The 13,818-nt window shown below is 41.9% G+C and overlaps 1 protein-coding gene across 1 annotated transcript in view; it reads left to right on the top strand.

Moving 5' to 3' along the window:
• The window catches only part of WDFY4 (WDFY family member 4), a 139,929-nt gene that overhangs the window by 15,004 nt on the left and 111,107 nt on the right, over positions 1 to 13,818 (top strand). The window contains exons 9-12 of the mRNA XM_010563521.1: positions 480 to 584; positions 3,158 to 3,348; positions 5,953 to 6,569; positions 10,559 to 10,652. Of these exons, the coding sequence (XP_010561823.1) occupies positions 480 to 584; positions 3,158 to 3,348; positions 5,953 to 6,569; positions 10,559 to 10,652 (1,007 nt within the window). The remainder of the gene's footprint in view (positions 1 to 479; positions 585 to 3,157; positions 3,349 to 5,952; positions 6,570 to 10,558; positions 10,653 to 13,818) is intronic.

Below are 13,818 nucleotides of genomic sequence, written 5' to 3'. Positions count from 1 at the left end.
CTGTCTGATCTTGGAAATGTTTGCCTTTGAACATGCAGGGGGTTTCTACTCTTCACTTTTAGTTTAGGTATTTAAGTACTCCCTGTTGCTGTAATATTTTACCACTTTATAGCTCATAATCTGTAATGTTCTTTTATCTGTGTGTATTCCTACCAGGTATCACTAAACAGGTAACTCTACATCAGTTGGGAAGTGGAAACACCACTATTACCAGTATTGCCTATAGTTATACAGGAGATCTGGGCTGCAGAGCATAGAATCAGACCTGTGTTTCCCAGTCCCAGACTAGACCCTGATGACTAGGCAATGCCCTGTCTGTATTTTGTTGCTCATTTTGGGGTTCAAGTACCTTGTAAGTAATATTTAAGAGAAAACTGGAATTTGCTGGAGAACTAGTTTTCCTTTTTGGTTTAATATATTTTAGCTACAGTTAACCATGTCTTATATAAATTGTATTATGACTTTTAATATACTGACAGCTGGAACCCATCTGCCTGGTCTGGAAGAAGGCACTGAGAAGGAATTAAATGCTGTAATGCTGAAGATGGTGGCTGCCCTTACAGTGAGGTCTGTGAGGAACACTGGTAAGAAATGACATATGACTGCATTACCTTTGTGATATTTGGTGGTAAGTGGCCATGATGCCTCTTAAGGAGCACCAACAAATCTTCCGACTTTTGTGCTTCAGTGAGAAGTGGAGGACAAAAGCTAGAAGTGTAGGGATAACAGTGTCACACCAGGAAGAAATGTGGCAAAGATATTATCATTCTGCATAATGAGCCTTATCCCAGTAGTCACCCTGTTTCCCTCATCCATGTGGATACTCCTGAAGTGTTTACATAGAAAACACAAACTTACCTTGTGGAAAACAAGACTGTGTGTGTAAGTTTTGTGTATTGTTTGTTCATCCAGATTTTCTTCCATGGTATCTATTACTTGAAATCTTGATGGGATCAGATGCATGCTGAGTAACTAACACTCTGTTGTGGTTTAAGCCCAGCCGGTAGAAGCTGCTCACTCATTCCCCCCAGCCCTCCCAGCCCTGGTGTGATGAGGAGGAGAAAATATAAAGAAATGCTTGTGAGTTGAGATAAGGACAGGGAGGGATCACTCACCACTTACGGTCACAGGCAAAAGGCAGGCTCAACTTGGGGAAAAAACAAAATCAATTTAATTTACTACAAATCAAATCAAAATAAGGATAATGAGAAGTAAAACTCAAATCTTAAAAGACCTTCCCCCCAACCCTCCAGTGGCTCAACTCCACTCCTGGTTTTCTCTACCTCCTCCCCCCGGGATGGGAGTTATGGTCAGGTCAGTTCATCACACGTTGTCTCTGCCGCTCCTTCCTCCTCAGGGGGAGGAGTCCTCACTCTTCCCCTGCTACAGCGTGGGGTCCCTCCCACAGGAGACAGTCCTTCATAAACTTCTCCAACATGGGTCCTTTCTGTGGGCTGATTTTCAGTCACAGGCTGCTCCAGCGCGGGTTTTCCCGTAGAGTCCTGGTCATCTTTGGGGGCATCCACCTGCTCCAGCATGGGCTCATCCCCAGGCTGCAGGTGGGCATCTGCTCCCCCACTCACCTCCATGGGCGTTGGGGGACAACCTGCCATCTCACCACAGGCTGCAGGGGCATCACCTCCTCCAGCGCACCTCCTCCCCCTCCTTCTTCACTGACCTTGCTGTCTGCAGAGGTGTTTCTTTCACATTCCAATCTCCTACCCCTTTGCAGGTTCCCCTTCTTAACTCTGTTCTCCCAGAGGCGCTACCACCGTCACTGATGGGCTTGGCCTTGGCCAGAGGCGGGTCCGACTTGAAGCCCGGGAAGCTTCTAGCAGCTTCTCACAGGAGCCACCCCTGTAGCCCTTCCCCTGCTACCAAAACCCCACCACACAAACCCAAAACACACTCATACATTTAGTATTGGTGTACCTAAAAGGTGTATGTGTGGGGAATCTTGTGGAACATAGTAATATAGAAGTTAACTCTTCTGAATACTGGAATCCATGTTTGCAGCATCTTACACAGCACAAATATATTGTCACAAACTATCAAACAGTCCCCTTCATAAACTAAAGAGATGTTTAAGCTGAAAACTAATAAGGTGTCTTTTCATTCATTATTGTATTGGAAAGCAGGCTTGAGAGATGGGCCTGTGCAAACCTCATGAAGTTCAACAAGGCCAAGTGCAAGGTCCTGCACATGGGTCAGGGCAATCCCAAGTGCACATACAGCCTGGGCAGAGAATGGGTTGAGAGCAGCCCAGAGGAGAAGGACTTGGGGGTGTTGGTTGATGAGAAGCTCAACATGACCTGGCAATGTGCATTTGCAGCCCAGAAAGCCAATCGTATCCTGGGCTGCATCAAAAAAAGTGTGACCAGCAGGTTGAGGGATGTGATTCTCCCCCTCTACTCCACTCTTGTGAGACCCCACCTGGAGTACTGTGTTCAGCTCTGGGGCCCCCAACATAAGAAGGGCGTGGACCTGTTGGAGCAAGTCCAGAAGAGGGCCATGAAGATGATCAAGGGGCTGGAGCACCTTTCCTATGAAGACAGGCTGAGAGAGTTGGGGTTCTTCAGCCCGGAGAAGAGAAGGCTTGGGGAGACCTTATAATGGCTTTCCACTATCTAAAGGGGGCCTACAGGAAAGCTGGAGAGGTATTTTTTACAAGGGCATGTAGTGATAAGACAAGGGGTGATGGCTTTGAACTGAAAGAGGGTAGATTTAGATTAGAGGTAAGGAAGAAATTCTTCACTGTGAGGGTGGTGAGGCACTGGAACAGGTTGCCCAGAGAAGTTGCAGATGCCCCATCCCTGGAAGTGTTCAAGGCCAGGTTGGATGGGGCTTTGAGCAACCTGGTTTAGTGGAAGGTGTCCCTGCCCATGGCAGGGGGGTTGGAACTAGATGATCTTTAAGGTCCCTTCCAACCCAAACCATTCTATGATTCTGTGATTAGAAACCATCGTCATCCAGTCATTTTATCCCTACTTGTTCTTGTGCCACTCAGTTTGTGTTGTCTGTAGCTTAAACAGCTCTTCTTGCCTCTCCTGCTATATTTGTAGAAACGCGGCACTTCATACCAACACTGAAAATCTGCCTGTGAAAACTACAAGTAAAGCATAGTTTAAGTAACAAATGATACCGTATTTGTCCCCAGTTGTTCTGAAGGACTATGGAATGGTGCCATATATCAAGATATTTTTGGATGATGAGTGCTACAGGAGTGCTACTCTCAGCATCTTGGAGCAGCTATCAGTCATCAATTATGAAGAATATATGAGCATTATCATTGGGGCCCTCTGTTCTTCTACTCAAGGGGAACTACATCTGAAACTTGATCTGCTGAAGGTAATTAATGTGGCTTCCCACTTGGTTGTTGTTTTCTTGGAAACTGCTTGGTTTGTGGCAAATTGCTCTTAATCTCACCCCTAGCACTGTATTTTTCCAAGAAGGTAAGTGCAGAAGAAAAAAGAGCCATGGGCCAGTTTTTGATTCTGATAAATTGGGCACTTTGATTTTTAGTGATGTGTCTGTGGTCAACACCTTCACCCAGTATCAGATTGTGAAGTAATTTGAAGACTTAAATAGTAATGCAGAATGGAGAAATGGAAATGGCAAAGGTCACAGTTGTATGAGCAGTTCTATGTAACGTGACAGAGAAAGGAGAGACAAATGTGAATGAAAGTGGAGGAGATGTGGAGGGAGGATATGAGAAGAGGTAAAGGAGTAAGATTGGAAGGGGCAGGGTAGGCATGAGATAAACAGCTTGATTCTGATAATTTTCTGAGGTTGAAACTTTGCTGTCCTTAATTTTGTCACCTCTCACATACACTAGTGTCATGGAAAGAGATGTGAGATGATGGAAAGAAGGAATCTTATGAAAGTTTGGAGGAAGGAACTAGAACTATTCATACCCTCTATTGTGTTTATAGAGGGTCTGATCCATAAGCAATGAAGCAGGGGAAAGAATCAGTGTGCTTTGTTTTGGTTTAGATCATAGGCATCAAATTGAAAAGCAGCAGTGTTGTAAGCAGTTTCATTCTACCTTCTCTACCAAGTGTGAACTGAATTCACCTTTCAGCACAATATAGCAGCTGCTTCTGTGATAAAAGAACCATGTTACTTTAGGAAAACAAAAACGTGACAAAGTTTATAGCTTTGATATGAAACAGTAAACTCTAACAATATTTGTGGAAAAGTTGAGTACAGTGTCCAATCTAATATGAAAATAAATGCAGCTGCAGTGTCTAATTTTGACAAATGATAACTGTATTAAAGCATAATGCAAGCAAATGAATTTATTATCTACACCCATTGGGACCGTGATTGTGTTACACAAAAATTCAGATTGATTTGCTAATATATATTTAGCTGTTAAAGCCTAAGCCCAAATGCAATTAGCACTGCCGTATTCCATCGTGGCACGTGGACAATTATGACGAATAACAAATAATGGAATGTGAAATAAATTCTGTTAACATTAACTGGGTTAGGGGGTTTCCAGCAGACATCAGTTTTATAGATTCAAGACAGAGGAATACTAACTCATAGGTGATTAAATTCTAACTGAGTTAGAGCTGGAGGAAATGTAGTTACTGTTGACCTTCTCTGAAATGTGTTAAAGCCATCCTGATAACTTCAACTCTGAGTTATTAAATTCACTCCCTGTTCAGAAGTCTCTGCCTGGTTTGATACATTATCATACAAAATTGAATGACAGTAATAGAGTTCTCCCTCCCCCTCCAGTTCTGGCAACCATTTCTCACAGTCCTAGATCCTGTTACAGGGAGATATATTTATGTTAGAAACTGTTCCTCTTCAGCAGGTTGTGAAGTGAACCTCTTTCATTGGATATCTGTTGGGAAACTTTGTATGTAAAATTAGCCCCTTCCAATGTGAAAAGGTACAGCCTCAAATTTGAAAGGTCCCTGGTGCCTGAAAGAGCATCATATTTACAAAATGAATTGTGCAACATACCAAAAACCTGGGATGGATTACATTCAAATACAGTAGACTGTTTCCTTACAATCTCTTCTTTCTCAGTAATGTTACTTCCACCACTACAACTCTTAATAACTTTTCTAGATTTGTTTTAAAATGGCAAGCTCATAGCATTCAAAATTTACAAGTGGTATAGGTTGGTTTTCACGCATGGTAACATTGTCAAATGGCATTCACTTACAACCTGCTTTAAGCCCATTGAAATTAGAGAAAATCTAATCACTTAATTATCTTGGGATCTGACTCTTTATGGTTTTTTTCCTCCAAAGTGTTGTGCAAACTTTAAAAATGCCTCTGCTGAGAAACGGAATTATTACTGCCTTTATTAATGAGGAGAGCCTGCTGCTTGCAGTGTTCTTTTGGCCATCCTGTGTCACTGCCTTTTTGGAAAGGGTCTGCTCAGTCATATGAGCAAAAGTCCTGTGTGGCTTCTCATGTGTATTCAGGGCTGTAGGAAGACTTGCCTATAGAGAGCTGTGCTGCCTTCTCAGTTACTAAATGAGGTTATTTACAATTGAATCTCTGCTTTTATTTATTTAAGGCAAAGGCAGATTTCTTGAGAGAGTCTGAGGAGACTGGTGAAAGAACAGCCAAAGGTCTGAAACTACCTCTGGCCAGACTGACTAGGATGTGTAATGCAGGAAATTTGATTTCTTCGCTTATTCCTGTGAGCTCTATTCTCTACCTGTCAGGCTGACTGCATGGGTTGCTCCAGAGGGTGCATTCAAATCTTGGTTGTTTGACTCATTGGGTATATGGGGGAAGGGAGGAGGAGAAAAGTTGTGCAGTGGTGACCTTTACTTTGACCAACTTTTTTTTTTTTTTTTGGTCAAAGAGTGAAATTTTGGTGAAAGAATTTTGGTACAAACTTGGCATTTTAAAATATTCTGAAGCTTCTTTGTCCCTTGGTTTAAGTGCTTCTTTTGGCTCCTTTCTTCCCAATGTTTGTAGTCACTCCTAAGGATACTGGAGAGTCGCAAGAGCCATTCAGCTTTCAGAACCTGCAGTGGATTCAATGGACTCTTGTCCCTTCTCTCAGATATGGAAGGTGCATTGCAGGACCCTCCATCTGGGCTGTGGACAGCAGTTGGGCAGAATTGCATATTGGAGCTTGTTTTCTACACACTTCAGGGGATATCAGCAGCCCTGCACCTGGACCCTGCCAACAGCTACTTCTTCCAGAGGAATGGTCTCTTTGAAAAGATGGCAGAGGATCTCGGGTCACTTGGATGCTTCTGGACACAAGGGGAATGGCAAATCCCTGTGACCCTTGAGAAGACAAGGACCTTTGCAGAATTCTTGGATGCAGCTTTCTGTTCTTCAGAACCTTTCCCAATGTGGCTAAAGAACTGCATATGGATTCTGAATTTTCTTGATCACATGGTCAAAGGAACCCTCCATCTGAAGAGCTACTTCAAGGAGAGAAAGCCAGAGATGGGAGAGGGAGAGGCATCAAGAGATGATCAGGAGGGACCCCAAGCTCAAGAAGAGCATCCTGCTGTTTTCAAAAGACCAGGCAACAAATTACGTGCCTCTGCCTACAGGCAATGGGGAAACCCTGAAGAGAAGTAAGTCTTTATTTACTACAGGAAATAGAACAGTAAGACTGGTATCTCCATTTTATATGGTAGTAAACTGAGGTAAGGTGTGACATAACCTGCCTAGAACAAACAAATCAGTGTCACAGTCCCAACACCCAGGCCTCCAGACAGCAGAAATCACCTCTTTTTGAAGGTAAATGGTGCTACATATTGGGGCATGTGTTCAGTGGAGCAGAGGGACACACGACTCCAAGAGTTACAGTTTGTGCTGATGGTTCTGACACATGCAATGTGGGAGTAGGAATGGGCTCCAAGGAAAAGGTTGCTGGGACTTGAAGCTTGTCTTTAGTCTCTGCTTGAATCTGCCCCGATCAATTTTGATTTTCTCAATTATGTGGAAAGCTGTTTCCAGTCACCTGGTACCTTAAAAATAAAAACTATTTTAAGTTATTTTAAATGCTCTTCCATGCATGTGTGTCCAGACAGGTGTACAGACACACACACTCTCACTCATTTACTCATACAGCTGAAAGAGAGAAAATTGGAAAAGCAATAATAATGCTGCCTGCCTCGTATAATGAAGGATTATATCAAAATATATATCCTTTGCAGGAAGAAAAGACTACACCAGAAATCAACGTAGCTGTCAGCTGTGAATCAATTATCAATAACTTGCATTTCATAACTTGTGAGATCTTCTGCACCTTCATGTGTCTGTAGCTTGATCTTGAATCTCTCAGTCCTTTTCTCAAAAATGTTTCTGGTTGGAGTTATGCTTAAAAAGGCTAAGTTTATAACTGTGAGATTCCTTCAGCCCTTATTGTAGGTTATTCCACAGTCATCTTCCAGGTTTAAAGACCAAGTCATTAGGTCTGCCACTTGTAGCTAGCAGTCACTGAAGTCAGCAGAACTTTCATTCCCTGAGTACTGAGGCAGGCTGAGTAAGTATTTCTGGTCATATTTGTACTGGTTTGAAGGAACCAGAAAAACCTGCAGTAGATTTCTTTGCTCCTTTGTAGTAACTGAATGAATACAACTTGTGGGGAAATTAATCATATCAGTTGGGATCCATTCAGTTCACAGTGTCTGGTTTGGAACAGTTGGGCTTTGGTTCTGGGATGTGAAGGCACAAAAGGAAGTCAGATTAGCTAGAGGTGGCTGGAGACTGTCCAGGACAAGTGTATGCAAACACAGCAGAGGAACACATTCTGGCAAGCTGTCAATCTTCAGGCCACACTGCCTGTATCCCTTTCCAGCAGTAAATTTTCTGAAAATAAAAATAAGAAATCAAGTTCCAAGAGTTCCTGCAAGCCTGTGGTTCCCCTGATGCATCCTCCTCTTAGCTGTACTCCATGCTCACACTTCCTCCTGCAGAAGGCTTCAGCCTGGGGCTATGCAGCTTGAAAGGAGGAACCTGAGTGCAGTCAGCATAGGTGGCATGTGATGCCCCATCCTGCAAGATGTATTTAACATCCCTGAAGAGGGGGAAAGGAGGTCATCCTATGGGAGCCTGTGACTGAGAGGAAAATCATCATTTTAACTGGAGAATATTCTAGCCCCTTACACTGCCCTGTGGTCAATGATGCTGCAAGCTGCTGGGCCACAGGGCAATTGACCCTTTCATTCCCATCTGAAAAACAGCCCTCTGTGTTCCTGCTCCTGCATTAATGTTTGAAATACTTTCGGTGACAGATGAGGTCTCTGTTTTTCCTTTTGCTCCTGGTGGTTAGAGATACCTTACTGCAAACTGTGTTAACTGAGGCTGATCTGTCTTTGGGAGTGAAGCCCCTCTTCATGTCCACCCTAGCAGAATGGCTGCTGCAGCTGCTGTTACCACAGACTCACTGCGCTATTGGCTTTTCAGGTTCTTTGCAGCATCTTATTTTGTCCCCAAACCCTCTTATTTATCTATTGTTTAAGTAGCAGCCAGTGCAGAGTAGATTTGGGATTCACACCATGATACTGGTAAGGTAGATGGAGTGGAATCATGGGGTTGACTGGATAGCCCTGAGGCAGGAGTGCAAGAGATGGGATATTTGCAGGAGTGAGGAGTTGGTACCAGCTTTTGTACTAAGACAAGCCAGAAAATGAGGCCCTCTTGGAAAACCGCAGAGAAGGCTGGAGACAAGGCTTATATAATATTCTTAGAGGGGAGCAAGTATGCAGTGCTGGCAGGGAAGTTGAGGTGTAGTTCATTGCTGGTCAGGGACTCTGGATTTTTCTTCTTTGTTCTTCCTTGTTAACAGCCCTGAAGACTGCTAAACCTGCCAAGCAGTGCTCAAAGATAAGACAATATCTCCTTATAGTTATGCCAATGTCTTAACTATTTCATGATTTTATTTACTTTTTAAAGGATCACTTTCTATTATTGCCTTCTGATATTCACATTTCGTTAGCTCACATTTTACCTTCACTACATATCATATGGGTTATAAAAAAAATTCTCTGTATGAAAGCAAAATTTTGAGATTCGGAAGTAACCATATTTCTTCAGTGTCTAAGTCTTTAGGAAGACTGCTGCGTGGTTAAGAGAACCAGACACGCTGCCTGACAATGTATTTTTATAGTGCCAGAGATGGGAATTTGAACTGAATTGAAAGTTTGGGAAGTCAGTCCTTGAAAATAGTGGCTTAGGCTAAAAATGAACTTGCTCTGGGGAGCACAGCCACAGCAGGAAAACAGACTGAAATTTCGATCCTATTGATTCTAGTGGGCCTGGATTTTTCTCTTTTAAGGTGGTTAAGGTTTTTGGGGGGAGATGAGAAGAAAGCATATTTTTAGTATGTACTTTTTTCTTGTTCGACATTGAAAAACTCGCCCACATTCATGTCAAGTACAGGTGTGTGTGTCGAAACTGGGGGCACTGCTGCAGTAAGTATTTATACCACATCTGATTTTGAATCATTACACAGAAAATATTGCAAATGAACAATTTCTTTGAGTCTTTCTTGAGGGTGCAGTAAGAATTATTTGTCACTGTGTGGCAGTGTGCTACACATTACTGGCTGCTCTGATGTATCAAATGAGTCTTTTTGGAAGTGGCTAACATGTTACTACAGCCTTTTTACCCTCCTTTAGGTCCCTTGTAAAGGCTTTTTTAATGCTCACTCTTTTACTTGTACCCTTTGTTTTATACAGTCCATAAAGCATATTGTTTTTTTTTTTTTTTTTTTTTTTTTTTTCAGTCTAATTATGGCTGTTAGATGTTGCCTTTTCTTTTCTCATGAGATCTATTTGGGACAGATGTTTCTGGCAGTGCACATCACAACTCTGGTTCAGAGGTGCACCCAGAAATGCTGATGATACTCTGAGCATGACAAGCCTGCAGTGCCTAAACTAGAGTTACTGCTATGCTGTGTCTTCATCTTTGAGATATATCTGACCTCTAGCCTGCATCATGGCATAAGCAGGTCTTCTCTGTGGTAACTCTGATGCCACAGTTCATTTCTGTGCCTGAATGTACAAAGGTGATACATGGCAAAAATGAAAACTGGTGGGGAAGCACACACATTTAACTTTTTTTTTTACTAGTTTAAGTAGATTCTGGTGTTGGAAGGGAAGGGTGGCATAATGATTTCATCAAGATTGTCTCATCTTTAATATTGCTATTATGGTTTTAAAGTATGCCAGTTATAATAGGACCAAAGTTACTGCTTGAAAATAGAAAATGTAACACTAGTTCTGGGCTGATTCATCAGAGAGGTCCCTCTGGTTGTCTGTTCTCTCTGTACTGCAAGTACCTTCAAAGGCAAAGGTAGTTTAAAGAGGCTGCTGCACATCTTTGAATGTGCAGGTGCCTGAGTTGTGAGCTCATGAGCAGGTTATGTCCTGTCTTTGTTACTCAAAGGAGGCTACCAGCTGTTCCAGGTCATCTGTATTGTTTGCTTAGTTCCAAATGCTGAGCTTATTACTGCTAAGAGGATTTAATGCTGTACTCTGCTGGAATATTGTTGGACCCTCTTTGCTGATCTTAATGATAATTATGACAGTAAGTCTTATGCGTCTTTGTCCTGCAGGTGGGAAATGGGTGACTGCGCCATTGTAAATCCAGGTGCTGTCTGTGTTATGGTGAGGTTGCTGCCAAAGCTGTACAAAAAGGGACACTCTCAGGTGAGTCTGAATGTATCAAAGTGCCGTCTAAACAATGTCTGCTACTTTTCTGTAGCTTCATTTCCAAGAATTGCTTACTCTTTGCAGATGTGGAAGTACTGAAATTTACCTAGAACACTGGCAAGAGGAACAGTGCAAATTTCACTGAGTCAACAGATATAAGAACAATAAAGGCTCTTGGCTATCAGTTTGACTAAGTGTTTCTATACCTATCTGATGCAGTGCATGGGTCTTGGTCCCAGAATACTTACTGCAAAGGCACAAGTGTAGAAGTCCCTTGAAAATTGTTTAAAATATTGCTAACGGACCTAGCAACCAGAACAGTCTGGCTTTTTAGGCCTAACAGTCCATAAACTTTCAATGAAACTTAGAATCTGCTTTGCTTTGTCAAACCTTCTATGCACACGCCCAATCTGAACAAGCATATTGCCTATATTGTACCTGCTATCTGGTCTAAAATACTTGAATACAGTTAAAGTACATACGGAGGGATTGAAATAAAACCAGATTGTTCATTCAGAGCTATGGAAGGTGGGAGTGCAACTAACTGCTGGCACATCCCAACTCTGTGTAGTGGAACCAAGCCATCAGCTAGTGAAATTTTAACTACAGTAATTAATTTCTGAAAAACAAGTAGAACAGTTAATTGGATGAGAGAGAGTGTCATCAAGAAATTTATCAGAGCTGGCTCTAGGGCTGAGCTCTATGAGAGAGAAAGTCTGTCAGACCCTCAGTAGATGGCAGTGTTCTTAAAAATATGAAGGACTAGAGCACAAATTCCAGCAATTTCAGTTATGTATTTAAGTGTGTCCATCTTTTCTTCCCTTTTCACTCATTTTTTCTTAGTCAACAAGAAATTATTAATGATAGTGTTTGCTGTTGTGAATAGGATTGCCTCAGGTAAAATGGGACCGCAGTTGTGTGGGGTCCTACATAGTCAGACTCTAGCTAGAAGTTAAAACATGTCCTGAAGAATTTTTCATCAAATGACCCACAAAAAGGATAGAGGAAAAATAGGATTCTTCTGGCTAATTCTATGTAAAAGTGGGTGAGAGAATGAGTGGAACCTCGTGTCCCATAGCTTGGGCAGCTCACTGATGCTGCCAGGTAGTGACACAAAAGGCTGGACTTTAGTACCTTTAATCATAACATATACCATGACATGAACCCTTGTGCAATGAGATGCTACTTGGAACATGGGAGTCGGGCAAGATCTGTTGCAAAAGGTGGACCTCAATGGCTAGTGAAGGGGAGCTACTTGGTAGAAGGATAATAACTGAGGGAACTTCTCTTTGAATAGATCTATTCTGTCCCAAACAGGGTATTATTCTTTCTTTTAGTGCAACAGTGTTTGACAGCTATATAAGAGATGAAATAATTTCTTTGTGGGTGGAACTCTTTTACTGCAGACTTTCATTCAAAAATCTGAAGGGCCTTCTTGCTCTGAGTGTGGGTCAAATCATACATTTTTCAGGAGCAATGGTGAAGCACAGACAGTAACTCACCTCTTTCTGCTTGTTTTAGTGCTGTGACAGATCTTTTAGGCCAAGGTGTTCAGGACTAATCTGGAAAAAACTTCAGAATCAGTCTAAGTCATGTGCAATCCTTTGTTTTCACAGAAATGGCAATGAGAAAGCAGTGCTTTTACAGAAACATTAATGGAACTCAATAAAATTAATGTACTTTGATTCTGATCCTCAGAAATAATATCCATTTCCTGCCAAATTTGCAGCTTCTCAGTGACCTTTGTCGGACCCAAGCAGTGATGGGCTGAAGAAATGTTGAGCCTGTCAGCATAGAAAAAACAGCAGCAGACGGTAAAACAGGTGGTCTTGCACTTCAGCCATTTCTTCTGACTGTCTAGAATGACAATTAAAAGCTGAGGAGAATAGATTTGTGGTTGTATATTACTGCTATTCCTAGGTATGATCAAAAATAATTTGAATGTCATATGGGGATGAAAATTTGCTTAAAAGCCTTAACTCCCCCCTCCCCAAGAGACAGTCTTTGAGTCAGTAAACTGTATGTAGAGGATATTGCTCATGTTCATGCCTCGGACTGGTACTAAGCCAGTTCCCATCAGACTGCAAACAGTTTGACCAAATACAAGGTGGATTTTTTTTTTTATTAATATGCTGCCTATTCAGTGATGAAAGATAGCACTGTCACATGTTTCAAAAACAGTAAACTGAGACAGGTTAACATCTATTTTAGATATGTGGCTCAGGATATTGACAGGGTTTTCTTCTACCTTAAAAAGAAAGAAGTTTCCCCTCAGACATATATCATCCTTATCTGGCATTTTAGAACTGTGGCTTTTAAGAGTCCAGAGTGTCATGCCAGATCTGTCCCCTTTGTGATGTCAGATAAGGAGATCTCCTAGATCAGACAAGGCTAGGAAAGGGAAAGAAAACGACTTTTGAGAAGAAAATTAAAGCATGTTTGAGTTCTGTGTCATCATCCTGGCAGGTTTCTTGTGAGTATGGATAAAAAAAATCCTCACATGATTCATTGTGTAAATCATCTATACTTATGTTAAATAATATTATTGCTTCCACAGCTGGATTTGTTCTTTCTATTCTTATCCATGTCTCTCCTATGATGAACTGCTGTCATCTTCACTGTTGTAAAACTAAAACATTGTGCATCGATAAGGACTTTGCACCTTTTTAAACACCTTTATCCCTGGTTTAAATTTAGCCTGAACTAGTTGTTCTCACTGTAGATGTTAACAGCATAACACTTTCCAAGTATATGTACTTCTTAAAAATGTAAATTCTTTCCAAACTGAAAAGGTCTCTGACATAGTTAGACATGGCCCACAGAAGACTGTGTGACATTTGAGATTTGTCTGTCTTTAGACTTATGTTACTGTTATCACTGCTAATGTAACTGTTAATATCACAGTGAATTCCTAAATTACTGCACTGCATTTTCTGCACAAGGAAATTCTTTGGGTATTTGACTAGAGCTTCATTTCCCTTTGGGTTGTGCAGCCAAGGCTTTGAGAGAAGGGAGAGGAGAATGGACTAGAACTCTGGTAGGAAGGAGGCTAGCGACACCTTGGCTGTGGGTCCTCCAGCCTGTGCTGGTAGCTGAAGTTCAGCTCCTTCCCCTGAGCACTTTCCTGCAGGCTTTGCTCCAGCCTTGTCCCCTGGGGGATTTT

Source organism: Haliaeetus leucocephalus, unplaced genomic scaffold (assembly GCF_000737465.1).
Source record: "Haliaeetus leucocephalus isolate CR32 unplaced genomic scaffold, Haliaeetus_leucocephalus-4.0 Scaffold168, whole genome shotgun sequence".
In the NCBI taxonomy this organism is placed as follows: Eukaryota; Metazoa; Chordata; class Aves; order Accipitriformes; family Accipitridae; genus Haliaeetus; species Haliaeetus leucocephalus.
This window is presented reverse-complemented; position numbering and strand designations above follow the sequence as displayed.